The sequence below is a fragment of the Papilio polytes genome, unplaced genomic scaffold, assembly GCF_000836215.1.
Source record: "Papilio polytes unplaced genomic scaffold, Ppol_1.0 DF821956.1, whole genome shotgun sequence".
In the NCBI taxonomy this organism is placed as follows: domain Eukaryota; kingdom Metazoa; phylum Arthropoda; class Insecta; order Lepidoptera; family Papilionidae; genus Papilio; species Papilio polytes.
Window position 1 is genome coordinate 1,035,439 of NW_013527248.1, and position 27,741 is coordinate 1,063,179.

Genomic DNA, 27,741 nt, shown 5'->3' on the forward strand with positions numbered 1-27,741 from the left:
ATTAACTAATTTAGACGACAAATCTAGTATTGATTAGAGTGTAGAGAATTTAGCGATGACAGAAATAATAGCGAAATCCAATTCGATTACGTAAGGCTGATTACAGCTAAGAGTTAATTACTCTCATTATATTTTATGGTTCTGCAAGTCATTATAAATTTGAGAAAACGGTGTTTTTTTAATCACAAGTTATAATCTATCAATTGCAACTTCTATAAGAATAAAAATCGAAAATCGATAAGACCTATGACTGATTTTACACAACCCATCGCTAATAAATTTCAAATAAATTATCAAAGAAATCTATATTATTTAGACAAACTATAGTTTATTTTATAACAAAAGATGGAGCTTATTACACGTAAAACACAAGAATATTGCACCAAATTTGACAACTGCTATAGTACCTTTTACTGAAAGTACCGGTGAAAAATTAAGTTCACTGCCTCGTCTATATATTTCTTAAATGTCTTTGATTTCAACAGCTTTGCTCCAAACAGGGTGTGTTGTATGAGGGTCATGTTTTAAACAAAAGTTCAAGTAGCAAATCGTCATCAGCGTCCATCGGTGATTCCGGAGCCAGGTAGTTGATGATTCTGAAAAATGGACAAACAGAACAAATTGTCTATACTAATATTATACAGAGGAAAGATTTTTATCTTTGTATGTATAGAAATAACTCAAAAACTACTGGTCCGATTCCAAAAATTCTTTTACATTTAAAAGGCTACATTATCGCTGACTAACATAGGCTACTTTTAATATTTTAATTTCACGTAGAGCAAGTCGCGAGCAACAGCTAGTATATGATAAATGCGAGAGTATAGTAATACTCTCGGTCTCTTTGGTAAATCCTTTTTCTATCTTTAAACCTTTAAACAGGTCGTGGGTTCGAATATCGACATGTACAAATGTGATTTTAGATTTTTTGAAATTCATATGTAGTACACATAACCGGACGATCTTACGGTGAAGAAAAACATCGTCTGCACATATCGACGAAGAAATTAAAAGATATGTGTCAACCCGCAGTGCAGCGTGGTTGAGTAGGTTTAGAAATTTTCATAAACTAGGATTTAAACTAACACAAGACGCGTTATTGAAGTCCCAATTACATTCAGGTGAGATATTATTTCAACTGAGAGACTCCTTTTGCTAAGTTGCTTGCTAAATAATTATACGTAATGATAGTGCGCTCCCAGATATCAGCTAGTTGCCTAGTGGAAATATAGTTTAAAGCTTTCTTTTAATTATAGGCAGTAAGTTACCTATTGGGCGTGTGCGGAGTACTGGTGGTGCGCTGCGAGCAGCTTGGGCGGGCAGCGGGGCAGCGCCGGCCCGCCTTCCCGCTTTCTGCTCGTGCGTTCTGCAACCTATTGCAATGTTTAAAACCATATTACTATTTACGTATTTTTTAATTCATTTAACTTCCAATAACACATGACTAAATTGTATACAATTTACAGTTTAACCTTTAAAAAAATCAATAATAGTTGCAACTTACACTTGTAGATATTTCCTCCCATGTACTGATAGCGTGAAATAATTTAAAAATTATATTTAACCTTGTATCAAAATGTATAGGACACTGACATTTATCTAAACAAAAAAAGAAATATTTAAGTACAAAAGTTAAAACTAACTTGATCTTCGACTGTCGCATGAATTGCTGGATTTTCCTAGCAGCTTGATTTTGGCGTCTTTGTGAATATGTTCTCCTGAGAAAAACATTAAAAAATCCAGTTAATTAGATTAGAAAACTAATTCTTAATATTTATCTTAGTGATATATGCTGCTGATGTTTCATTTTATAATTACCTAGTAATTCATTACTTAGGTTCAGGTAAGTTTCAGAGGCGTAAAACTTAAGATACGAAGTTCTGAAACGTTCATAAAGTAAACGAATGGTTAAAATTAGCTGGGAAACCGGCCACAAGTATGTTGTTTAAAGTGATAAATTTGTTCCTTATCCCTATTCTTTCATAAATTGTTCATTGTCAACTTGTCCCTATGGGTCGGCACAGTATGTGGTGCTTCATACTTCTATCAGCCGCTATAAATATGTATATGAATCCACTTCCTTAAGTAAGTCACACAATCCATCCATACTTTCTTCCGTCTTCCGGAAGGTAGAGTTTGTGGTAGTCAAAGACTTATGAAAATGTGAATTACTTGACAGGTGTGGCGGCCAGGCGGCGCTCGCGCAGGGAGCGGTACCCGCGCTGGATCACTGTCGCCGCCGCGTGCATCTGCTTCAGGTATGCGAACTGTGAACAAATTACAATATCATCTAACAGGACTAATATAAGCAAATATTTAAAAAATTGCAATTTAAATTACTAGCTTTGTATAAATGAAGAGGATAGACTGCCAGAACACATAGGTTACTCACTTTTGTTTGTAATTCCACGCGGATGAAGTTTTTTTATATAATATAAATGGCAAACGAGCAAGAGGCCACCTGAATCCACCGAAATGGAAAGCGACTTCTTAATTGACGGAGGAGGAGACGCACATAAAGAGGACATTTCCCATTCCCGTCCTATGCGTCTCCTCCACCGTCAAATCAACTTTTCTTTCCCAACCTTTCGAAAGGGACTAAAATTGGGCCACTGGCACCACACTCATCAGACGAAACGCCAAATTGTTTCCACTTCACGCCTGTTTTCTGTGTGGTCGTGGTACTACACTGGGCGAGCCGGACAGCGGAGTGCATGCTAGCAGGCTACCGACTGACTGATACTGACCTGCTTGTACCGTCGGTAGCAGTTCTGTATGGTGATGGCGGCGGCGGCGGCGCGGCGCTGCAGCTGGCGGCCGCGGTACTGCCGGTACGCCTTCTGGATGGTGATCGCCGCCGAGTACAGCTCGCGTTGCTCACGATCTGGAATAATCATTATGTGTTCTTGAGTCCTAAGATATGATAACTAGGACCAACTAAACGTTAACGTTAAAGAGAGGTGGTAAATTGAATGGCGGCAAATAAAATACAGATTTTTAAATTTGTTACTGACAGTTGACAGTCCTAATTACCATAAGAGTATGGACATACATTAAAAATAAAATAAACCTATTTATTATTTTACACACAAGAGAAGTATTTATTTATCATCATCATCTTTCTCCTTATCCTACTCCCGTAGGGTCGGCGCAACAGGTTTTTGTCCTCCACATAAATCTATCATACATCATCTCAGTCATCACTCCCCTTTTCATGATGTCACCTTTCACACAATGCATCCATCTCCTAGGTCTACCGCTACCGATGTACTGTGAAGTATTTATATATGTGTATAAAAATGTACAAGACTCCAAATGAATTAAAAATGATAAATGTCAGAAAATTTAGAACAGGGTTCTTTCATTTATTGCTTGAAAGTGAAGATTTCAGTTTGGAGGATTTTTTATGATCAAATGTATTAAATTGCAAAGAATCGCATTGATCAGGTCATGTTCTGAAATTATATGATGAAGTGTAATACCATTTAAAGTAAGGCTAGAGAAGTGTGTAGTCGCGTTGAGGAATTCTTGCAGCGTGGCGGTGGGCGTGCCGGGGACGGCGCGGGGCGAGGGCGGCGGCGGCGACAGCGCGGAGCCCGGCGACACCGACCCCGACGAGCACGGAGTCGACCCACCGCAGTATCTGCAATAACACAATATCTTTATTATGCGACTTCGCTCGAATGAAATTAAAAGAATAATAAAAAATATAACCTGTGGAACTCATTGATAATGTCGCTTTTCAATGGTGAAATAATTTTTAAAATCGGCCCGGTAGTTTTTGAGTTATTTCAATATATACAAAAACACAAATCTTGCGACACTTTAGTCAAAGGTGTCCGTTATTACTCAATATTATACCTGTATGTATTATCGCTAAACTCAAAAGTAAACTCGGTGCTGAAGTTTGCGGTTTCGTCCAGCAGAGGCGCCATCAGCACGTCCTCGCTGCCGGCGGAACCGCTGTCCAGCCCACAGCCCGAGAATAGAGATGAACTTTCGTTCTGTAGACGAAAGTTATGTTGAAACAAGTATTTGGAAAATAAAAAAAAATTTACCTAAAAACGATATTCTAAACTTCTTCCGCAATACCAACCGCGTGGAAAAAAAAATTAAAGCGAGTAGCCTATTTGTTCTTCCAGGTTATCCTCCATCTACGCGCAATTTCATAGAGATCTGTTTAGGCAGTTTAGGCTACAATATTAATAACCATCTATCCATCCAAACTTTTACATTTATAATTTTAGTAAGATTGCATCTCTTCTCAATAATGTTAAGAGTGGCGTTTACTTAACGTCATAAAAAATACTCCTAATGTAAGAAATGGTTTCTCTATTTTCTATTTGTTTAAGTAAATTTGTTTGTTTAATTTACCTTTATTCTCTCTGGCATCGCGGCTATTATCTGCTCTGCCAGAGTGAACACTCGGTCATCCTGCTCCCCTGAAAGTTTTTTATGAAGTAGAATCTAGAACGAAACAGTTTATAGGCCTTTACAGTCTTCTAACATTTCAATATTCAAAAAGTATTTTAACTAAAAATATAATTCAGTTAAATTCAATTTTGAAATATTTCGCTTTTGTCTTCTTCAATTGATATTGAAATATCAAATTCCTCTGTTTTAAAACCAAATACAGGAACCTTTGAAACAATATACCGCAAACACAATTTTAAACATTAACACATCTAAATTTATATAAAGTGTAAAACATTCTAACATTAAAGTGTGACACAGACGTGTGTTAACATAAAGAAATCTTTAGCGAGATCAGTGATTAGGAAATGATGTGCTTATCACAACTTACCTTTACAAATAACACAAAACTATCCTTTAAACTACACATAAAAAGCATCAAATAGATATAGACTCATGCAAACAGCTGTATCGCCATGCAGTGTACTGTAAAGTTGTCGCTAAGTGTTCCGGACCTGTAAACGTGTTCTGGAGTATTCTGGAGATATCTGAAGAGAAAGCGAACTGTGTGGAGTGTCTCGAGGTACAGTTGTGGTTGGACCGATACGAACCATTGAAAGCGACACCGATTAACAACACCGAGTAAACTAAACCGAACCTTTTTCATAATTTGGTAAGAATTTAGAAGACCACCCACCTAACTTTATAAAGATAAAGTTAGACTGGAATTTCAAAATTCGCGACTGTCTCGTCTTGGGTTAAGTTAATGTGATTCGGTTTAGTTTGAATTACATCTACAATCAACACCTTTAAACTCCGCTCGATCTTGGATACAGAATAACAGAAGAAACTACAAGTGGTCTACCGTTAGCGATGACGTTCCGGCTACTGTTTGGCGATAGAAAGGGACAAAGATACGCAGACAACCGTTGGTAAGAAGAAGATCGGGCAGCCTTAGCGGCGATGCAACTACTACATTCACAACATCGATATGGTCGAGCGGAGGGATTGCTGCAACTTGAAATGGTATAGAACTGAATTTATTTAAGAGCATTGTTTTTTAATCATTGAGTGTTAGAAATTCAAACGTGGCGTAATATTGCACTATGCCGTACAGTTACTTCATATTGTATAGCCAGATTGAGTCAGGGTTACAAAAGTCCGGTTTTGCAGGTATCAAATTTAGAATAACCTAAAGTAGAAAGTTTTCGGGAACCTCATGGACGACGTCTATACCATTCCTTGTGCGGCAGCGAACTGACCTTTTTTAGAGGGTGGTGGTGGGGAGGCGGCGGGCGAGGAGGCGGAGGAGAGCGCCTCGACGTCTATGAGCGGGCTCTGCGCGCGCCGCGGCGCCGCCTCGCCTGCACACAGCGGCCGGCACGCCAGCGAGTGAGCTCCTTCTGACCCTCACATACCCTACTTGGAAACCTCCCCTTATTGCATTACTCGCTTCGTACCCTCTACTATTTATTCTACTTGTGATTCTATTAAGCTCCGTGTTATCAGAGAAATATATTTCATTATTTTCGTTTATTTTTCGGTTATTTTAATTTTCGTATACCGAAAGTTAATTTTTTAAATAATTTCTCATATATCCAATCTTTGAAAAACCGATTGACTGCTTCTTTTGATGTTTTTGTTAGGATTTCATTCATCAATGTTTATTTACATTTTCTATATCGTTTGTATACGTTGAAGGAACTCACTTCGCGTTTTCCACCGTCGTCATCGTCGTGTAAATAACCGTTATCCGCTTTATAAACGCGATTAAAGCAAAATATAAATTCTATGAAAATTTTCAATCTTCAATAAAGGCGCCGTGCCGATAAATAAATAATTTTCAGCAAATGAAAATTTAAATGTCTATGGAATGAAAATTAAACGTAATTATTTAGACTTACAAAGAGCTAGATCCATCCGTCTGCCGAGCTTCGGTTCGCCAAGACTGTCTTCAGAGTTATCGGAATCTAAAGGTAATGACATACTTCGCTCCCATCTGGAAATCCAAGTACTTCAAATTATTTAGTAAACAACCATACACACTAAGTTTTCGTCATCAACTTGCTCTTATCCCTTACAGAGTTTCGGCAAAGTACATGATGCTCTCCCATACATCTCTATCAGCCGTCATATCTATTTAGATATCACTCCCTTCTTAATCATATCCTCTTTCACACAATCCATCCATACTTTCTTCGGTCTTCGTCTTCCTTTATAGCCATCCACATTTATTCTTAACACTTTCTGGTTTATGTGCCCATCGTCTCGTCGCATATGTCCATACCACGCTAACCTTTTGCTTCTCAATTTCTCCACTACTGGCACTACTTTCAAACTTTCTCTAATATACACATAAACATTACGTTAATTACTATTTGATTTTACATCTAGAATACAAGACATATCGAGGATCGTATAAAGAATGCGGAGAAGTAAAAATGTTTGTGCATTTGATAGTACCTGGCTGACAAACTAACATCTCCCCTTTCAATAGCGGAGCTGGATCGGAACGCATCCGCCATGTTGATGCCGCTGTCTACAGACGGTCGCTTTACGAGATTGCTCTCCAAACTTCCCGCTCGGCCCTTTTGCGATAAACTGGAAATTGTAAAATAACGACAATTTTAAATTTAAGAAAATAACATAAGTAATTAATCTTTGCATTCTTCAAGACTACACTACACACTACATCGTCGTTTAGGCGGAAAACTCTAACAAACATCTATCCATCTAAACTTTCGCATTTCTAATATTAGTAAGACTCATCTCATTTTCTCATAACATACAAGGATCATGCAATTGCACTTTTTTAATTCAATTAAAATCTATTTGTGTTTTGATTGAAATTAAAATATTAGACACGTTAAAAATACATTTTGTATATAATGTTCCAAAAAAATTAATGTAATATTGAGAGTTCTAACTATTCATAATCTAGTTTTGTGTTAGAATGAAAATAGCCAAAAAAAAACACTGAATTTGTTTAAAAATAAATTTCTCCGTATAGTCTCAAATACGCTCTATAATCCTTACGAACTTACCTATGTGGTCTGCGAAACACAGCATCACCAGTAGGCGGGTGGATACGGTCCAGCATCGCAGCCAGTCGGGAGTGTCCAGCGCGGCGAGCAGCAGCGGCAGCGGCGCGTCCACCAGCCTCCTGCCGCGTGCCCGCGCCCCAACGAGCTAGTACCACTGCCGTCTCCACGTGACCCGCTGCACTAGCCACCATCTGGAACGTTAAAAATAACATGTTCATCTAAATAATAAATCTGGAAAAACTGGAAGACTGAAAGTACTGATTCAGTGGTAAAGGTTAATCAAGGAGAAATTAGGCGATAACAATACCCAGACCGATAATGTAAAACTGACGTATTAGCATACTTAAAAAAAAATAAGCAAAAACGATTTCAAGATGGTCATCAAATCAATTCTTATAAAGTATCATAGTTTTGACATCACCAACACAGTATTAATTGGTAAATGCTATACTATTCTTAAATTAATTTGATTTGGTTATAAATATTATAACTAAATAAATTTACAAGCATAGCATTTTTAAGGTTTTAAACTATGAAATTTTATTACTTTTAACAATTCAAAATCATGTATTTAAAAAGTTTGCTCTCACCAAAGGGGTACAATTGTCACTATCCCTCGCTCCTAAATTTACTTCTTTTTCCAAAGCCAAACTGTTGTCATCCTGCCTCCAACGAAGCAGTACTGTAGTCAACTTAGAATATCCCAATCCTGCAGCCAAGTGGAGTATCGTCGAATTATCTTCACCAGGCTCTGTGGTAAAACCCTCAGCATTTCCAATAGAACGAGAGCTTAGTATCTTGCAAAATGTAACGAGTCGTTCTTCAAATTTAGGATTTGAGTATAGCTGCACATCTTCCACCTGAAAAACACATTAAAAGAGGTTAATGATCGTTGATTTCTGTAGAAACATTAGGTTTGGTTGAAATCTAATGTTCTTAGTTGACAGTTTTTTTTTGTTTTTCTGTTGCCTATACTAATATTTTAAATAGGAAAATTTGTATGTAATTCATTCACGTTAAAACTACGGGACAGGTTTTATAAATTCTTTCAACATTAGAAAAGTAATTTGTCTGTGAGTAACATAAGCTACATTTTTTTTAATTTCACACGGAAGATGTCGCGAGTAACAGCTAGTATTCAATAAAATTACTCAATACCTGATTGTTATCATCCATTGGCTCAGTTTTCACTTGCAGACGGCCATGCAATCGTTGTAATCGTTGCAAAAGTGAAAACCGCCGAAAATCCAGTGACGGTAAAGGGGCAGACGCTGGCGAAGTAGGCGTAGGCGTAGGACCAGCTTTGTATTCAAATACAACTGTATCCGATACTACTTGACCTCCACGAGCCACTTGAAGGGCTGCCAGACCTGCTTCATGAGCTGGAATTATAAAAACATATATGTAAAAAAATCGAAATCGAAAGGAAAGGTAAAGAAAGTCGTCGGTTAAGAGGTTAAGGCCAACTTGGAATTCAGCCAAATACAACTAGATAAAGTGAAGATATTACTTTCAAAGCCAACAGTAAAATAGAAAAAATACATACCTGGACAGTAACACCGTAAAAGACCGTTCTGAACAAGTATTGATGGAACAGGAAAATTATCGAAGAGAACTGTATATTGATCAGAAGTATCTGTCCATGGCCCAGCAACTAGAACCTTCACTCCTCCTTCTGGATAAGCCCATTCCGGTGAATAATCAGTTATGCTCAATGCTCCTTCTCCGGCACAGTCAGTCTGCATTTTTTCATTTGAATCATCTATGGGTGATGTTTTACCGCATATGTTCTAAAAGAAATAATTAAAATTGTTATTTTCTAATTTATTTTAAAGCAAAATATCCAAATTAATAGAAAACACAAAAGCTTACTATCGGATTAGTTGATAAAGAGTTCGGATCAAGAACTTCTAATTCAGGAAAGTCTCCAAGCATATCAAAAGCATCTAAATTGACAAATACATTATCATCCACTACTTGTGTTGGCGACGCTACTGCTTCACAACTTTCTATGAAATCCATCGTATCTATTCCCGACACCATAACATTAGCAGTGTCGGAAGTTCTAGTCCCACCTCTATCCAATTCACACGTTGGCATATTAGCAGACAGCGTTTTCTGTATATCTTCGTGTGATAGTTCTAAAGTCTCGTCGAAAAATGCACTAGTATGTCCTAAGCTTCCATCTGTTCCTAACAAAACTAACGTATCTTCACAGTTGTCAGTTAACACCTTACTTTCTAATCGTTCGACTAAATCAGGATAACGTGACGGTGTTGCGGGGGCGCTAGCAATTATTTGATTCCTACTTCGAGGCTCCATTTTTATTTTACATTCGAAAGTTTCTACATCAACTTTTTCCTCTACTTGAGTTTCTATTTCAAATGTTGTTTCAGAATTATGGATGCAAGAAGTTGGTTGACTGTCGGGAATTTCTCTTTTTAATACAAACGTTGGTTTGTATTGATGACGGTATCTGTCCCTAGGTTCTTCGCAAACGAATGATGTCACTGACAGAGGAGAAACGAGAGAGGAATGTTGTTGCGAGCTACTGCCAGCTCCGTTTAATATTAATAAGCCACCTCCCCCTTGAATTTGGCCTAGTGATAAGAGTAATGGGGATGCTGTTTGAGTCGTTGTTCTATGATCTCTGGTATACTGACGCGGTGGCTGTGAAATCGGTCTGGGAGATGGCCCAGTTGTTGACGACACATGGTGATCTGATGCTGGAGCCTTCGTAACTTGAATGCGACGAAGTGGATGCGCGCATGTTCTAGAATCTTGGCATGTTGAGTCGGGACATCCACATTCCAGTTGCCTCGCCAATGCCGCGGCTCGTGCAGCTCTTTGCTTTTCCATCAGCTGCCCTACGATGGCCTCGACTGTTTCCGCTGTCTGAAACATTTTTCCCTGATATTTAATTATAGTAAGAAGTTCAAAAAACATTAAGACTGACATAATATTCAATACTAAAAATTACGTACTGAAATTTCCAATTCGCTGTTCATATCCGGTTCATCTTCGCTGAAAACTGAAAACAGATTATAATATTGAGAATTGCCATAATATTGAGGATCTCTTAAAAGTAATTACTTGTACTTACACATGGGCTTCAGTTGGCTGACAAGCTCGTCCTTCGTCCACTCCTTCTTGTCAGCCCATAGCGCAAGGCTGGGCGCCACCGTCGCTAGCTTGTTATCATCAGGGTACGGCACGTTCAGATAGTGCACTAATACTATATCCGGATTCTGGAAATGAAATAGAATGAAATGGTGAATATTTGATTTTTAAATTTTCTTGGTATCATTTTAAATATTTAGTACATGAACTACATGCTTGGGAACTTAATGAATATAACTTAAGTATGACAAAGAAAATAAACATACTAGACACAATTCTTTCGACATTGTAGTAATAAGAATACTTTTATAGTCGGCTCGCGGCAGGATTCCAAGAGATGTTTGATCTCGAGTCGGAAGCAATCCTCAGTAAATATAAATTCAAGGTTGCAAAGTGTCGTCACAAATGTAACTGGATATGCAACGCTATCTACACTTGTCTCGAAATATCTATTCTCTCTCCTGGTTCTTAGACCATTATTCCATAATTTTTATGTTAAAATATGGCCAAATACTTAAATGCTTGAGTTTTAAATTAGACTTTGTTTTAGTTCTAATAGCATTTATTAAGATTGGAATAACAGTCTTAATTCTAAGAGTAGTGAGAACGAATATCGTAAAACAAGAAAATTAATGATTCTATGTTTCTTGCTGTTGAGCATAACTAAATGGGTAAATACGAATACAAGACTTAGTGACGCGTGAGAATTTATTAACTCGTAGCTATTTATTGCAAAATAGAATGCAAATAACGAGTAACAACGCGCCCCTCGGGGAGATATAAATGGGTATACAAAAAATACAAACGTTCTTCAAAGGACATAAAATTCTACATCCGAAACTGGCACTAACGCCCCGATCACACAACAAAGCGAAAGCGAAACGGACTCGAAATTCGAATACTTCGCTGTCATATTGTCTAATAAAAAATGGTTGTTGACGTTCAAGTTCACAAAGACAACAAAAGCGAATAGAAACCTATAGGAAAATAGATTCGCTTTCGTTACGCAACCAGTACAATAATGGCATTTTTTTATAATATGAGGTGGCAAACGGCCACCTGAATCCACCGAAATGAAAGGTGACCGATGCCTATAAACATTCGCAAATGCAGATGCTTTGCCTACCCTTAATTGACGGAGGAGGAGACGCACATAAAGAGGACATTTCCCCTTACTATGATCTTCTCCACCGCGAAATTCACTTAAAATTAGGTCTCTGGCACCACACTCATTAGACGAAACGCAGAATTGCTTCCACTTCACGCCTGTCTTCTGTATGGTTGTGGTATTACATCGGGAGAGGCGGCCCATTCGTGGGAAAATGTTAAAGCGGACTCTATCACTGTTAAATTCAAATGTCATTGAGTTTTCCTTGATCAAGTCCTTGAAAAAAAGACTTATCTAAAATATTGTTCGACATGTTTCGTTCCGCAAAAATTTTCACACAGGGTTATACGAAAAAGCAGCGGATTCGAATTTAGAATGTGATCGCGGGGATATGCTAAGATCATAAATCGACTCTCACGCAGTTAAGCTGTGTTAAAATAAGTTGTACACAATATTTTAATTTTCAACGCTGAGAGCGAATGTAAAACGGAGTGCGCCGTAATAACTATCCATTTGTCTTCAAAATGGCGGCAATAAACATGGCGCCATTATTTATGTAATGGCCGCCGGGCAGGGTTGCCCCAACACGTGCGCTTTATGGAACTTATCTCGCTTTTTCATTAACTCCAAATCAACTAGATAACTTGTTAAAGTTTCTGCTATATCTCTTCCTTGTTATAAGTTTTAAGAAATATAACCGTTTTAGCTTAATTGGTCCCCATTTGTGATTTACTTTATGTTACTTGTTATAAATATCTAGCTCAAAGATTCTCAAATTTGTGCACTTGTGGACCCTTTTAAATATTTTACAACCTTCGATGGACCCCCTTTTTGTGCCAAAGGGTGGGGTAGTGAGGAGAAACGGCGAAAGTTGTACAAATCATTGTTGAAGGATTTATCATACTTCTTACAAATATTGTAAATTCGAAAGTTTAAATGGCTGGATGAATGGATGTTTATTAGAATTTGTAACGGAAAGGATCTCGATGAAATTTGGCATAGAAATAGACCATAGTATGGAAGAACAAATAGGCCATTTGCTTTTGTTTCTTTTTTAATAAAACGCGGACGGAGTATCGGGCGTAAGCTAGTTATGAATATTTTGTATGGTTCGCTCAAGATCGCACCTTAGTATGCGTTTTGTTATTAAGTAACAAGGTGACAACCCTATGTTTTTATGACCGAAGTAGAGAGACTTCATGAGCTTAGACAAATGCAGTGCGGAGACAATAGGATAAGCAAGATTAATTGGGTTAAAGTTAACGTTGCACTAATGTTTTAAATAGTTTATATATTTTAAATAGTTCAAGTCATTAAGAAAACTGTTTTAAGTGTAGTACGGTGGCCATTTATTAAGGAACATCAGGACACATCAAGACAGACGATTGGGATAAAAATAAAATGTAAAAGACAATCAATGGTTTTCCGTTGGATGGACTCTTTGATAACCGACACTATTACGAAGGGAATTCCGACTGCGATGAAATAGTACAGGAGCCATTACCTACACTAAATTGGTCTCTTACAAAACCTCTACTTTACTTATGTTTTTATACGTGTTGTAACAAGGTTGTCTAATCCTATTCTTGCATGGGTAAGTTTATTTGACCTTTGCATTGGTCAATTTTCAAAGCAAAATCGCTTATAGAGTTTCTTTCAATATTGGTTAAGATATGGAGGTTATTTTGGTATGCGTCGTCGGGTGGCGAAGTAATAACCACTATATAATATTAAAACAGTTTATTGTTCACGTACACGGATACATGTTAAAACGTGCACGTAAACAATATAAACAAAAGAACACATAGACAAAATGGCGGGCGAACGAGAGATAATTATCGAATATGATGATTAAATCTTCCTAAAAGCGATAACCTGAACACATAGAAAACACTGACAAGACCAGCTCTATTACTGAAAAACTCAATTTCCTTAGGTAGAAGGTTTTTCGCTTACGGTTAGCATTTCCAATTCAAATAATCAACTTCTGTAAGCAATGTAATAAAGAGCAGGCTTACTTTAACTACGTCTGACTAAAATAAATGCATTGTTACTCTTAATTGCATTTTTGTAAAAGAAGGCAAACAATCAGCGAGAACACGACAGGTATCGACGTCCAAACATGCGCAATACCAAAGGAACTATACATAATATGTTGCTTTTCGAAGTTTTTTTTTTTGAAGATAGTTTTATGTTAAAGTTATCTTTTAAAATAACTTAATATGTGTGAACTATGCCTATACTATATTACTTATGGCTTTAGTAAAGCCCGCTTTAACATCTTAGCACGAATTGGCCGACTCGGTGTATTACCACGACCACACAGAAGACAGGCGTGAAATAGAAGCAATTACGTGTTTCGTCTGATGAGTGTGGTGCCGGAGGCCTAATTTAAGTCCATTTCTCTTTACTACCCTTTTCTTATAAGGAGATTATGGGAAGGGGAAGTGGATGTGACGGTGGAGGAGATGCATAGGAAGGGGAAATATCCTCTTTATGTGCGTCTCCTCCTCCGTCGGATAAGGGTAGGCAACGCATCTGCAACTGCGGATGTCGTAGCGGACGCTTCGCCATTTTGGCAGATTTAAGTGGCCGCTTGCTTGTTTGCCACCTTATGTTATAAAAAAAAACTAGGTGTATATAAAATTAAAAAAGAAATCATTCGTTGTGTGTGTGAATTGACAACTTAAGTGCAGTGTGTGCAAAGATACAATTATAAATTAACTAATAAGTAACCAGATCAGTGTATTTAAAGCAAATTTAAATGTATAACTGAAGCATATAAAAAAAGAAATATGGATATCTACGATAACCTTTTTAGAAGCTTAATATAAATAATAATAAAATAGGTTTTAACATACGTAGAATCCACATTTCTTCTGAGTTAAGTCATGTAACAAATATAATTCTATTAATGCATGATATGTATGGGTATAAATATTAAATGTAAATAACTACAGAGGATACAATCATCATCATCATCACCAGCTATACGTCCCGACCGAGGGGCTCGGAGCCTACCCTAAGTTAAAGTAAATAGGCCTTAGTCAACCGAGCTGACCAAGTACGGGTTGGTTGACTTCACACATATCTTTAAATTTCTTCGCCGATATGTGCAGGCATCACAATATCTTTCACCGTAAGAACGTCGGGTAAACTACGTAAATATGAAAATTCGAAAATCACATTGGTACATGGTTGGATTCGAACCCAAGGGCAGTACACGTGAAGTGCTTAAAGCACTGAGCCACCGACAATATAGATTATTAATGTCGACATACTTTCACTTTCATATATAATCTTGTTAACTCATTCAAGTTTTCTATCTTATAGGTACGCGAACACTCTGTTTCCATATTAACATGAAATTAATAAACATAACAATAACATAGAAGGAACAATTTTTACATTTTAAAACAATTCAAAAACTAATTTCATCTCTGCGGTGAAATCAAAGATTTCCCAAAATTCTCGCTTGCATTTAACTCCCGAGAGAGTTGGTGAAATAGCATTAAACCTCTGGCTAATATTCAACAACCAGCGTGTATTGACACCTGTTACTTCGGGCTCAGATGCACCCGCTACTACTATCAGAAATTCAATTATACACTGGTACTTGCTGACCTACATTTCATATTGTAAATATTTCCTAAAACATACTAGGAAAACTGAATTATGTCCAAAAAATATTACTGAAATATATTTAAGTAACGGAATATTTTAACACATATATATCATAAAATAAAGTTAGAAATGAAATTATTTTCTAATATTTGAAGGCCGAATATTAAAACGACAATTAATATGTAAAATTTCAACGTCTGACTACGACTAAATAAACGTATTATGTATCTTGCAATTTAGTCTACAGTCTAGCTGTTGCTCGCGACTTCGTCCGCGTGTAAATAAAAAAAAACGATCAAAAACATAGCCTATGTTACTCACTGATAACTTAGTTTTCTAATGGTAAAAGATTTTTGAAATCGGCCCAATTTTTGAGTTATTTCACTACATACAAAAATACAAATCTTTCCTCTTTATAATATTAGTATAAATGCATGAATCGTTATTACATTTTGTAATATTGCAATAAATGAAATTATTATTATAAACCAGTTACTATAAGATTTACTCCAAATGTATTTTCTTGGTGTATGAGAAACCTTTAATCACATTACTACTTCGAGAACTCCCCGACGACGTAAATCCCGTAACTTCTAGATTCTATTAATATTTCAACGATTTCAGTGAAAATATGTCACAAATATTGAACGGAACGGAACGATCCAATTCGCGGTAACATCACTTCCATACGAAGATATCAAAAAGCTGTATTTTAAAGTTTTCACGTATTGAATATTGAAGCGACATTACAGATATCATTTATAACAGAGTGAACGCTTGCATTAATGCAGGGTTTCTGAAGTTTCCACTTATCTCGTCACCTAGCGATACATTAATACACGGTTCGGAAACGTATTTTATGAATTTATAGAACCAAAATCACTAACAAATGGTAAAACGTCGCTGGGAAACCGACCTTAAAAAGATATTTCTCTCTTTGTATACCCATTTTCATCACCCGTTCATTAAATAAAAGTTAGTAATAATTACATTTCATAACTAAGGTTTCAACAAAGATCATATTTCTAATCTTTATATTTATGACCATAAATCAATGACACATCTGAGAGTTCATTAAATGCTGGTTAGCGAAAATGGGGATATGTTTTTAAAATAGTAATGTGAGTGTACAAACACACAGTAATTAATAAACGAGTTTCAAGAACATACGAAATCATAAATACCTATTCTTAGAATTACACCTTTGACTAAACCGCACAACTGTTGTGCGATTGTCGATTGTTTCGCAGCCAATTCAACTGTTTAGTTGCACAACTAAAATCGAGTAGTGTGCGCTCCATATAACCTCAGGAAGTCCTTAGTTCATTCATTAACCATAATAATATTAAGCTGTAGATTGTCTGTCGTGTTTCCAACTAATTCCTGTATATATATAGTGGTTGTTTTAGGTATGTTAGAGTATGACATATACTTGACATTGGCGAAATCTCTAAAGAAACGTCATTAACACAAAAGATAGATAGATAACCTCAGGAATCAAAGCGAGACTAAACAATCGTGCGATAGTTGACTCAAAGTTGTGCGCGCTTTAAGTATGTAAAAATGACAATTACCTGTAAAAGCCAGTAACATCTTCGGTGGAATGTCGGCAAGATGGCGGAATGCACATAACAGCCGTAGATACACTGTAAAAGAAACAATAATTAGTAAAATATTCGTAATAAAAGAATCAAATTAAAATCAGTAAAAAAATTAAGGAGTGAAACACACGAAATCCCTGATTTTTTTTATAGATAATCCCTTGTAATTTATCTTAATTTAGAAATTACAAAACAGACGCAAATAAAGTACGTTAATTAACTAAACACAGTTTTAACTGTACTTCCGACAGCAGATTTTATAGTCAACTAACTGTTGCTTAGGACTTCATCCAAATTCAAAATATAGCCTATCAGTGAGTTATCACTGATAACGTATTTAATGGTATTTTTTTAATCGGTTCAGTAGTTTTTGAATTATAGTAATAAATACAAAAATACAAATATTTCCTCTTTAATCAAACAATTGATTTTTATCGATCGGGGATTGAAAATTTGCCCACTAGATGGCAAAGGGTTATTGATAACGAGGTTGATTTATTCATTTATTACAAAAGTATTTTAAATATTTATTCCTTTGGAGTTAATATAAAAGCAAGCAAGCGGAGAGCAAGTTTACTTGTTCTGCCCAAAGTACGAACCAACTATGGCGTTAAAAATATCAATTTCGAAGGAGCACAACTTTATAACAGATTACCATCCTCCATTTAAAATGCGGATTCACTTAATATGTTTAAATTAATGTTAGCAAAACATATATTAGAAAATTGTACAAAATTTATATAAAAAGAACATAGGCGACAATCAACATATTGTAAATCTAAATTCTCATGTTAGTGACTGTACATGTCTTATTTGGAATAAAAGTCTTCAAACATTAAACATTAAAAACGACATTACTTTCCGGTCCCCCTATTAAATACTGTCTAGTTTAATTTTAGAGAATTTTAGAGAAGATTTAGCTATTATTACATCCAAATAAGGTCCATAATAGAATAGTTCGATGTAGTGTATTCAGAAACCATACATTCCATACTCTCGAATAGTTTGTCCATGCACAACATGCTATCTTTAACAAGACAAATACACAATTGGCGCCTGCAACTTCGTTACTTACAGAAAGCTCTGCACAAACTACAATATTTGATCAAGTAACAAGAGTCGGCGGACACCGCAAACTTACTTTCATAATAAAAACGTTGTCTACAAAAATATATGAATTTTTGATGTTAAAAAAAAAGTTTATGTCTATACTATTATTATAAGAAAGAAAGATTTTTATTTTCGTATGTATTGCAGTAACTCAAAAACTACTGAGTCAATTTCAAAAATTCTTACACTATTAAAAAGATAAACTTTTTCTTAGTAACATATGTTTTTTTTTAATTCTACGCAGATGATGTCTCAAGAAACAACTAGTTTGGAAATACAATAAATTTTGCATTCAATAACTCTGCTGTTACCCATTTTAATTATTACTAGCTTTCGCCCGCGACTCCGTCCACGTCGAATTAAAAAAGTAGCCTACCTATTCTTCTAGACTGTGTTCTACATCTATGCTAAATTTCATCGAGATCCATTTAGGCTATAAACTCTAACAAACATCCATCCATCCAAACTTTCGCATTTATAACATTAGTAAGAAGTAAAATTACGCCATAAAACTACACTAGTCAAAATTGTTTCATAATAGTTTTTTTTAAATTATCATTTAACAAAAGTATACCACTGAACTTGAACTCATTAAATGAAGCAAGCCAGCTTCTTAAGTATGGAACGTGCTCGTGCGTCCCTCTTGATAGTCGACTTTTATTTTCACAGAGCCGAGAGGGCGGCGAGTGCCTGGTGACAGGGGACTTGTCCTCTATCATCGAACACGATCAAGGTTCTTAACACTACCCCATTTGCAACACTAACTGAATAACATTAATAACAAACTAACGGCCGAATACTGAAACGCCATTTAAATATGTAACAACCTCTTTAATTAAAATGCTACACTTAAATTCCTTTGAAATTTCGACAATTGGTTGACAGAAAATAAAGTAATCGTGTATAAAATAAACCACTTCTAGTTTTTACTTTCGTTGTAGTTTTGCAGATATATGGTGATTTTTACAGAATTAGGCACATTTTCAAAAAGTAAATATATCAAGAAAAGTTTGTCCAATCGTGATTCTGTTCCACGAGACTTTAGTTAAAGGACTGTTACACATACTAAAATATCCCAAATCAAATCTTTATAGGAATCCTGATTTATGCTTCAAAAGATGGGCAATTCGGTAGAACAGCCCCTTAAGATTCGTATCAGTATTTTACCGATAATTTCATTTTTCAACCGATTTAAAAGTAATTTGCGCAATTTTTCAGTTTTTGTATTAATAAAAGCAATATTATTAGTAGGATATTTTTAAAAATATATACATATATGGTCATAGTATTGCACCGATCGAGCCGAGTCATTCGTACAAAGATAAAACAATACACAAATAATATGTAAATACGGTATTCAACAAGTCAGTCGCTTATGACTTGTACCGTCAGCACTCAGCGGCACCACTCGCGGGAGATGTATTATTCAAAGGCATGTCCGTTGGCATGTGGCGATGCATCAGTATCCAGCCTGTGCTAATGCACGCCGGATATTGTGTAATTATTGTTACTATAGAGGATTTAACCTTTTTGTTGTTTAAAAATCTGTCCACTATTCACTACTTACTCATATTAATAAAAGATTCTTTGTAACAATTTCTTTAATTACTTCATTGAGATAATTTATTCTCTTAAATTAGATGTATTGAGGAAATTGTAATAATATAAAACTGTTTTGATTAATATGTAGGTAAACTTTTAAGTGTGGAGTGACTACCGGCAAGGTTATGCTAAGAAAGAGTTTTATTGTGTGAAAGGTGACATGATCAAGAAGGGAGCGATGACCGAGATGATGGATTAACCTGGAGGACAAAAACCTTGCGCACTAACCATACAAGACTAGGCTAAGGACGGGGAGGTGATGTTGATATGGTTGCATATTCATAAAGGAAAATATAAATTTGGAAATCCATTTGCTTCTCAGTTATTACATCGCTTGGTTCGGCAAAAATACGATTCAGCAGTTAGGTAAGTCGATTTAGATTCCGAGTGTCCATTTGCCAGGTTTATACGTTATCTATTCGATTGAGGGCGCACAGGGCGGTCCCGGACGAGCCTCGGCTTTTAGGGCGTGCTGTTTTTATTACGTCTATAAAAAAATGTAATTTTCTACGTATTTGGGGACCTGTAAAAATCTTCTTGGAGCGTCGTTTTCAATAAAAAAAATAGCACAGTGCGAATTTTTTACTCAAAACAAATACTAGTTTTAAATTTTTATCTGCTATTAAATGTGTCTATACTAGCAAATCAATTTCAAGCTAGTATACTAACCAAAATTAGATATGCAATTTATATAATTTTTACCTTGACCTCTTTTGCTTTGGACCACAATCTAATATCCGGACGAAATGCTGCCCGTTAGTGAATTAGACTTTTACGACTCGAACGTATACATTGATCGCTCCGCATCGGGGAAGACGTTAATCGTATAATGTGGAAGAATTGCATGCCGTTGTAGACTAGCAATGTATCTACAGGAAAAGATTTCTATCGTTTTCAAAAATAGCAAGGATCGTAAACCACAGACAAGATAAAGTACCTGACTTAATTATTGTCAATGTCTTAAGGAAGGACTTTGAGCGCGGCTATCTCATGAATTACAGTTCTTCAATAGATTTTCTTTAATTTAATGTTCAATTATGAAATAGAATTATAAGAGCTTTAACCAACGTTAGAGATATCTTAATTCTCTCTATCTGTACTATTATAAATAGAAAGTTTGTCTTAAAAAGTCTATATTTGCTTCCTTCATATTAATAAAACATCATTCAAAATTATGTGTAAAATCCAATGAAAACAAAACTCCACTCTCAATCGACGTCTAAGGTAAACACATTCTTTTCGTCGAAGAAAATTTATTATCTATTTAAGTGCATTTAAAGCCAAATGCATCCACAAGAAGTGCGCTGTCCAATTTATTTAATGGTTCAGATATTAGTATAGAGAAGCGTGTATCTCAGCTTCAAAGAAGGCAGGTTCCATTTATCACTAGAATTGCTGAAGTGTTGATCAATATAAGTAGATTCAACTATTTGTGCAGCGCACAAGACGTTTAATAGAAATATTTCAAATCTTACTTAGATATATTGAAAACCATCTATTTAAGCTTATGAATTTTTCATATCATGATGTAAAGAAACCAAAATTACTGTTCTCAATGCTTCAAAGATTCTGAATTCTACAGCACCATCAGCATCTCCCCGTTCTTGTACTACTCCTAGTCGCACCATGTCTTCCTAGAGGAAGGTAGGAACGAAAGAAAGGGAAGGATAAATTCACCTAGAGGTGAATTTATCTTCCGTAATCTAAGTCTTCACTTCCATGATCATGTCACCTTTCCCGCAATCCATTTAACTCTTTCTTCTATCTATCGGTGTGTTATTTTTAATTTTATAGCATTGTAAACATTTTAATTAAAATTTCTGATGAGCCTCATCTCCACTGTTGGACATGTATTGGTAAGGATTGTTATAGTTATGTTATACAGCATTATTTTGATTTGTATATAAGATTGGATTATTGAAGTAAGATTATCCTACATTAACTTTGATACAAATGTATTTTAAATTCTCTTTAACACCGTTCCGTTTCTCTCATTATTGTAGACCGTAGTTAACAGTTGTACTACGGTTTGATTTAAATTTCTCTTTTACAGTCCGTAATTGAACACTTTTTTTATTTATTGTTAATTGTCGACGTTCAATTCTTATTTTGATGTAACTTAATAATTGCCTTTTTTTATTTTCTGTCAACTCCTTGGCATACTTTCTATCTACAGCCTTTTCTTCGTCGTCTTACTTTTCTTTAGAATCGTTTTAGTACTTCTAATCTGAGCTTCCTTAGTTACCAATTAACAACTATATAACAATTGTTGAATTTCCGCACTCGTAGTTGTCAATAAGCTAGATTTAACTACATATGTATATTGAAAACGTAACTACTTGAACTAAACACGTCTTTGTTCCTTCTTCCAGTCCATTATTTAATTAATATTCCTAATCCTAATAACTCAAAAAAAATTAAACAAATAGTTGTTTGCAATGTTATCGAAGTGATAGAGCTCTTAAGCCAAATGCATTAACAATCGACAGCGTTGTAATGAGCGAAATGATCTCGAAGAGGTGGGCTGGCTTGAAGCCAGGACGGAGGCCGCTCAAAACAAATTCAAGTCACGGCCTCTCGACCGGCGCCGATAATTAAGAGTTGACTTTAATACTTTAATAATTAACTTGCCGTACGAATGAAAATTTTCATTTGGAAAACGGGATATTGAGTTTCAATTAAATTATCTCGTTATGTAGGACGTTTAAGGGAATGTGTGGAATCTATACTCTCTGATATCAAATACACCATTTTTTTAATCTAAACAGAAGTCTTATTAACGTAACAAATATATGAAATATAGAAATTAACCAAGATTAAAAAATACTGGGTAATATTCGGCTCGAAGGACCAACTGTTTGGTTTATATGTATAGTTTATTTGGAAATATGACACAGTTTATAATAAATATATGCGCGTAGTAAGATTTCTTCATCGCCGTTACTTTTGGTTCTGACGTTTTTCGGTGTTGCCAGCGTCCCGCGCGAACAGGGCAATAATGATGTGTGTGAAACAAATAAAATTCATTGTGGGTTCACTTCAGTTAACGAAGACTGATACAAATGGAATCAAACAGAATAGGTTAGAGAGCTGAACTATCAGCAAAGAGTACGTCAAACATTGTCTACTTCTCGTCAATAGACCAAAAGATATGTGTACAATAAATGTTTCTATTGTAATGCTTGGATATTTCTTCATTTCGTTACTTTATTTACAGTTTTATTGCATTCTATGAAGAATTTATTTTAAACTAGCTTTTCACAACAAATAAAACAAAACAGTGAATATCCTGAGTTCTCTCAGATTATGTTCTACTTCTGTTCCGTTCTACAGATTCCTTCTAGAGAAACATCCACTTATCCATACATTTGTATAAACTTTTTCATTTGTAATAGTAAGATTACTATCACACACATATTTTTTGCGTTGTCTCGTTTGCTAAACAGAAGAAAATTAAATTACGTAACACTTCACCAAAAACCTAGAATATTACATTTATATCTGAATATTCCAACGTATTTTATAAAAGACTAGCTGTTCCCATGCGGCTTCATTCACATGAAATTATGAAAATTGTATTTTGTTGTTTGCATTTGTCAAATTATCAATAGCAAATGTCAAAACGATATGACATTACAAACCTTGACAATCTTGCTTCCTTGATGTTGGTAGCAACGTATGGTCTCTTTCCCACATTAGGGTTTTTATTCAAAATATTTACCTCTAAGTTTAACGACGTGAAAATATATAGCCTAAAACGTGACGTAAGTGTAGGGTTTTTTTTTATTAAAAAAAGAGTTATTCGAAAATATGCTGTGATTGCTGATATCTTAGGCAACAAAGAAGTGTGTGTTTACGCTTTATTATATTAGTATAGATAATTTCAATGTCTCTGTCGATATCATTTATAGATAGTGTTTGTAAGCTGAGGTAGGACACTATCCGCCACCTGAAGCTCTGCCGCCCATAAACCAGTGACAATGTTGCGTGTAAAACAAACGCGGTGCGATACATAAGCGACGGCGGGTATTTTTGTGTTATGAAACAAAACAACTCCGTTTTTATTGACTACTTCCAAAGACTATCCGTGGAATAAAAAAAGGTGCGAAACTACAGTTTCAAACATCCGTCTGTATATTCCAATCTTTCTTCTTACTTAGTATTGTAAATGCCAAAATTTGGATGGATGGATGTTTGAGAGTGTCTGCATAAAACATGATGTTTTATTTGTTTTTAATCCTTCGCAGTCAGAGTCGTAGTCTAAAGCTAGTTATTAATCACTTAACAAAACAAAACTCTTATAAAGACTTCATTATTTAAAAAATAAATTTTGTTTGTATGAAACAAGTTTAAGAAGAGAAGTAATTTAAAGATAATACCAAAATGTAATTAATAAAACATCTTTCCTTTCATCTAAATTATATTCATTTATGTAATTTGTAATTCTCCGTTATGATGTTTACACGCTCACAAAGTTTAAGAGAGGTTCGTGAGGAAATTGTAATTTCTAACGACATCAAGTTCAAAATTGCCAGCGTAATGGCGACACAAACACTTCCAAATAATCACTTTAAATATTCAACTAATCTTAATTAAACTGCAAAGTTATTTGAATTGTAATACTCAATTACAATATTACAAGTTCCTAGTTTTTTAACAAAGTAGAAATATTTTTAAACAGCCACTATACAACACGTAATACACTGAAAATAACAGCAGATCTCAACCTAGTGGAATGTAACATAAAGATACTGCCCCGTAAACTGGGAATAGCGCTATTATGTCAGTTTTTACTTCATTAAACTTTTTAAATTGTCCCTGAGGGCTCTATATCGCCTAGTACAGTTTATGCACGTAACCAGGCTATACTGTTGAGTTAGGTAGAAGGAAAATCCACGCTATCAAAATAACAGGACCTGTAGATTGAAATTCAAACCATATATCGTTATAAAAGTATAGAAAGAATTTTATTTCGTCGATGGAACATATCTTTACTATACCGCTGCACGCTAGTCACTTTCACCTTGCCTTAATTGGCGTCATTCCAAACGAGCAACAAAACACGAGGTGGCGTGGCCCGATAGCACGGCGAGAATAAGCCCCGTTCAGGGTTGCCATTTGTATGCTTACAATAAAGGACAAAAAGTACGATGTGAACGTTACGTAACATGCGAACGGAAAATATAAACAGAATAAATAAAACAATACTATATTTATTTACAAAAATGAGACAAATCGCTTGTAAAATTAATTATTATAATCAAAATTAATATTCCTTCAATATATCGTTAATATACGGAAATAATAATATATTGTTTTTTCTTGCCCAAAGATAATCTACGTGATTGTAATCACCATTTTTATTGATTATGTATTTAACAACGTTCGGGAGTTTCTTTCTTAATATATTTACATCTTCAATCGTTGAGACAACATCGTTCCACGCTGCTATTAACGCAACTGATATATTCACTTTTTTCAAATCATACAATGGCGCCTTCACAGATCCGTAGATTTGTAAATTTTTCCTAATACCATAGTCAAACTTCGCAAACTGCTTCCTCAATCCAATCTGTGCGAAATGATATAAATTCTTTAAAGAAGTTCCCGTTGGAAAATGTCCTAAAACAACACGACTGAATGATGCGTCCAATTCTCCGGTATCTCTTCCAGCGAGAGGAAATACAAATCCTTCAAGGCATACGATATAACCTAGAATAGGTTGAGGACAAAATAATTTTATCAATGCATCCAATGTTGAGGCATCACCAAATACTTCAGTAACACCTAATGCTAAGGCAGTACGATAGACAAACGGTGATACATTAATAATTGTAGACAAAGGTTGTTTTGTATTTTGTAAATAACAGATAGGTGCAAGTGCTATCAATAAATTTATCTTCAAATTATATTCAGGTCTTGTTGAAGTCAAAACATAGTACATTGCATTACCTTGCGAATGACCTATTCCTGTTACGGACTTAGCTCCAGTTTCATTAAGAACCAAATCAATAGATGCAGCTAGATCATAATAGCCATGCTCATTTATAGAAAAATTCCAATATTCTGGATCCGTATCTGGATTAAGACGGACGTGTTGTCTTGAATATCTATTACCTCTGACATTAGAGAACCATAAATCATATCCTAAAGCAGCATAATAAATAGCAAAAGAATAGTTTCCTCTTAAAATCCAGGAATCACACGAATCGAAAATACCATGCATGACCAACATCGGTTTAGCAATCTTTTTACCTGGTATTCTGAATAAACGAATGATATACCCATCTTCAGTAGTCACATTATATCCAACTGCTGGGTATCCATATTTATTTGCCAGTTCCATAAAATTCAATCTTCCATCTTCTGGTAAAAATTGATTTGCTATTGACGTAGCTTGACTTAACACATAACTATTTTTAGTTAAATTTAATATCACAAAAATAATTTGCACAAACTTCATTTCAGAATCAACGTATCGAAGTGAAATCATCAAACTAAATAAAAGTTACCAAAACTTGTTTCTAGTAATAAAATTTAGTTTAAAGTGTCGATTAACCTATTATTTTACGGTTAAAGTTGTTTTATACTGGGGAGTAATAAAAAAGGTATCCTTACTGAAACATTTTTGACTGTGAATGTATTTGTCGTGAAGTCTTTAATCAAGCTGATTGTGTTTTCATTTAAAAAATCTCTAATTTAATTTTATCATTTCCTTTAATATTGTCTTGTGTATTTTTAAAATGATTTTTGCTAACATTTGCTGTTAAATCTTTCCTCAGATTTGTCCGAGCAACTATTATTCCAAAGGGTTCTAATTTATGGTAAGCTGGATTAAACAAATGAATTGTCGATAACATTAATACCCTCGTTTAAAATTATAGCCTAAGCCGAAGGCTTACTCGACTGCTTAAGCCCAGCTGTAATTTTAGTAATGGCATCTTCATATGAAAATCAGAATCCAGTATATGGAGATGAGCCGAGAATTAATATCAAATAGTTAGTAATATTACTTAAACTAAACTATTATAACTAATATAAAATTAACACAAAGTAAAATTTTAACCACGCATATATGAGGAAATAGGGCTTATTGTATACTTTAAAAATTGTCGGGAGTAAAAATTGGAATTTCCGCTAAAGTAATAACAAACATCTGCGCCGAATTTAACAATTCAATTGGCGTCGAATCTCCAAACGTGTCCCTCGAAAAATAAAATACGTTGCAAATGCATCAAAGCCTGTTATCGAGTCCAATTAGCGGGACCGCTTCGGCCCCCGCACTTAATTGGAATGGTTTCATTTGTGTATTCATCAATCCGCGTCCACCGCTCTCCGATAACAGACACACCGCTACATATTTGCGAACTTACATGTAATTAATACTTAACGCGTTTCTATTGACATCAGAACTGTGTATGTCGGAGTGGGCAGTTTGCAGAATTCAATTCCGAAGGCAGAACGGTAACCATCCTCCATTGTGGGCGTAATATCGTAGATAATAACAATCGTGTAATATCAAAAACAACATCCTTCAATCTTTAGTGAAAACTGCACAACGCAATCTAACCGCAAACATTTACGGAGATTAACGAATCGATTATTTATTTATAAACATCTTTCCACCATTCAAAGACAACTGTCATCTGTCATTCAACCGTCACTTGACATCTGTCATGCACGATGCAGATTCAGCCAGTACTCAAAATTATTAATTGCCAGTAACTTTATTCGTTTAAAAATTAGTAGTAATTTCGCGCAGCATTTAGCATACTTAAACATTGGTAAAATTGTTAGAGTTCATTTAGTATAAGACTTTAGTTTACCCATAAATGATTGTAAATTGAACCATCGATTGAAAGGAAATAAACAGTTAAATTCTACAGTTTTATTTTGACATAAAGTTTTATCTACAAACGATAGTCCGACCTTGTTCTGACGGATATCAACTTGAAATTATCGACGCTGTCAATTGGTTAATTGAGGAAGAAAATTATGATTCTTAAAAGTAATAGAAATATATTTTTATTACAAAATTAACTTTTATTAATAGCTTTGTTAAGTACTCGAAATTATATGAAAACATCCAATTTAATTTGATTTATTACAAATGATCGTT

General features: G+C 35.1%; 1 protein-coding gene across 1 annotated transcript in view; it reads right to left on the reverse strand.

Annotated features, from left to right (window-relative positions):
* Nucleotides 1-299: 299 nt before the first annotated feature.
* LOC106107652 (calmodulin-binding transcription activator 2) overlaps nucleotides 300-27,741 on the reverse strand; it is a 118,806-nt gene continuing 91,364 nt past the window's right edge. Inside the window, exons 5-22 of the mRNA XM_013288606.1 lie at nucleotides 16,884-16,955; nucleotides 10,561-10,705; nucleotides 10,442-10,488; nucleotides 9,330-10,367; nucleotides 9,004-9,247; nucleotides 8,616-8,839; nucleotides 8,048-8,317; nucleotides 7,458-7,648; nucleotides 6,877-7,014; nucleotides 6,318-6,412; nucleotides 4,375-4,442; nucleotides 3,862-4,004; nucleotides 3,483-3,643; nucleotides 2,748-2,884; nucleotides 2,173-2,267; nucleotides 1,644-1,718; nucleotides 1,269-1,373; nucleotides 300-596 (exon numbers count right to left, since the gene is read on the reverse strand). Coding sequence (XP_013144060.1) covers nucleotides 518-596; nucleotides 1,269-1,373; nucleotides 1,644-1,718; nucleotides 2,173-2,267; nucleotides 2,748-2,884; nucleotides 3,483-3,643; nucleotides 3,862-4,004; nucleotides 4,375-4,442; nucleotides 6,318-6,412; nucleotides 6,877-7,014; nucleotides 7,458-7,648; nucleotides 8,048-8,317; nucleotides 8,616-8,839; nucleotides 9,004-9,247; nucleotides 9,330-10,367; nucleotides 10,442-10,488; nucleotides 10,561-10,705; nucleotides 16,884-16,955 — 3,327 coding nt within the window. The 3' untranslated portion in view covers nucleotides 300-517. The remainder of the gene's footprint in view (nucleotides 597-1,268; nucleotides 1,374-1,643; nucleotides 1,719-2,172; nucleotides 2,268-2,747; nucleotides 2,885-3,482; nucleotides 3,644-3,861; nucleotides 4,005-4,374; nucleotides 4,443-6,317; nucleotides 6,413-6,876; nucleotides 7,015-7,457; nucleotides 7,649-8,047; nucleotides 8,318-8,615; nucleotides 8,840-9,003; nucleotides 9,248-9,329; nucleotides 10,368-10,441; nucleotides 10,489-10,560; nucleotides 10,706-16,883; nucleotides 16,956-27,741) is intronic.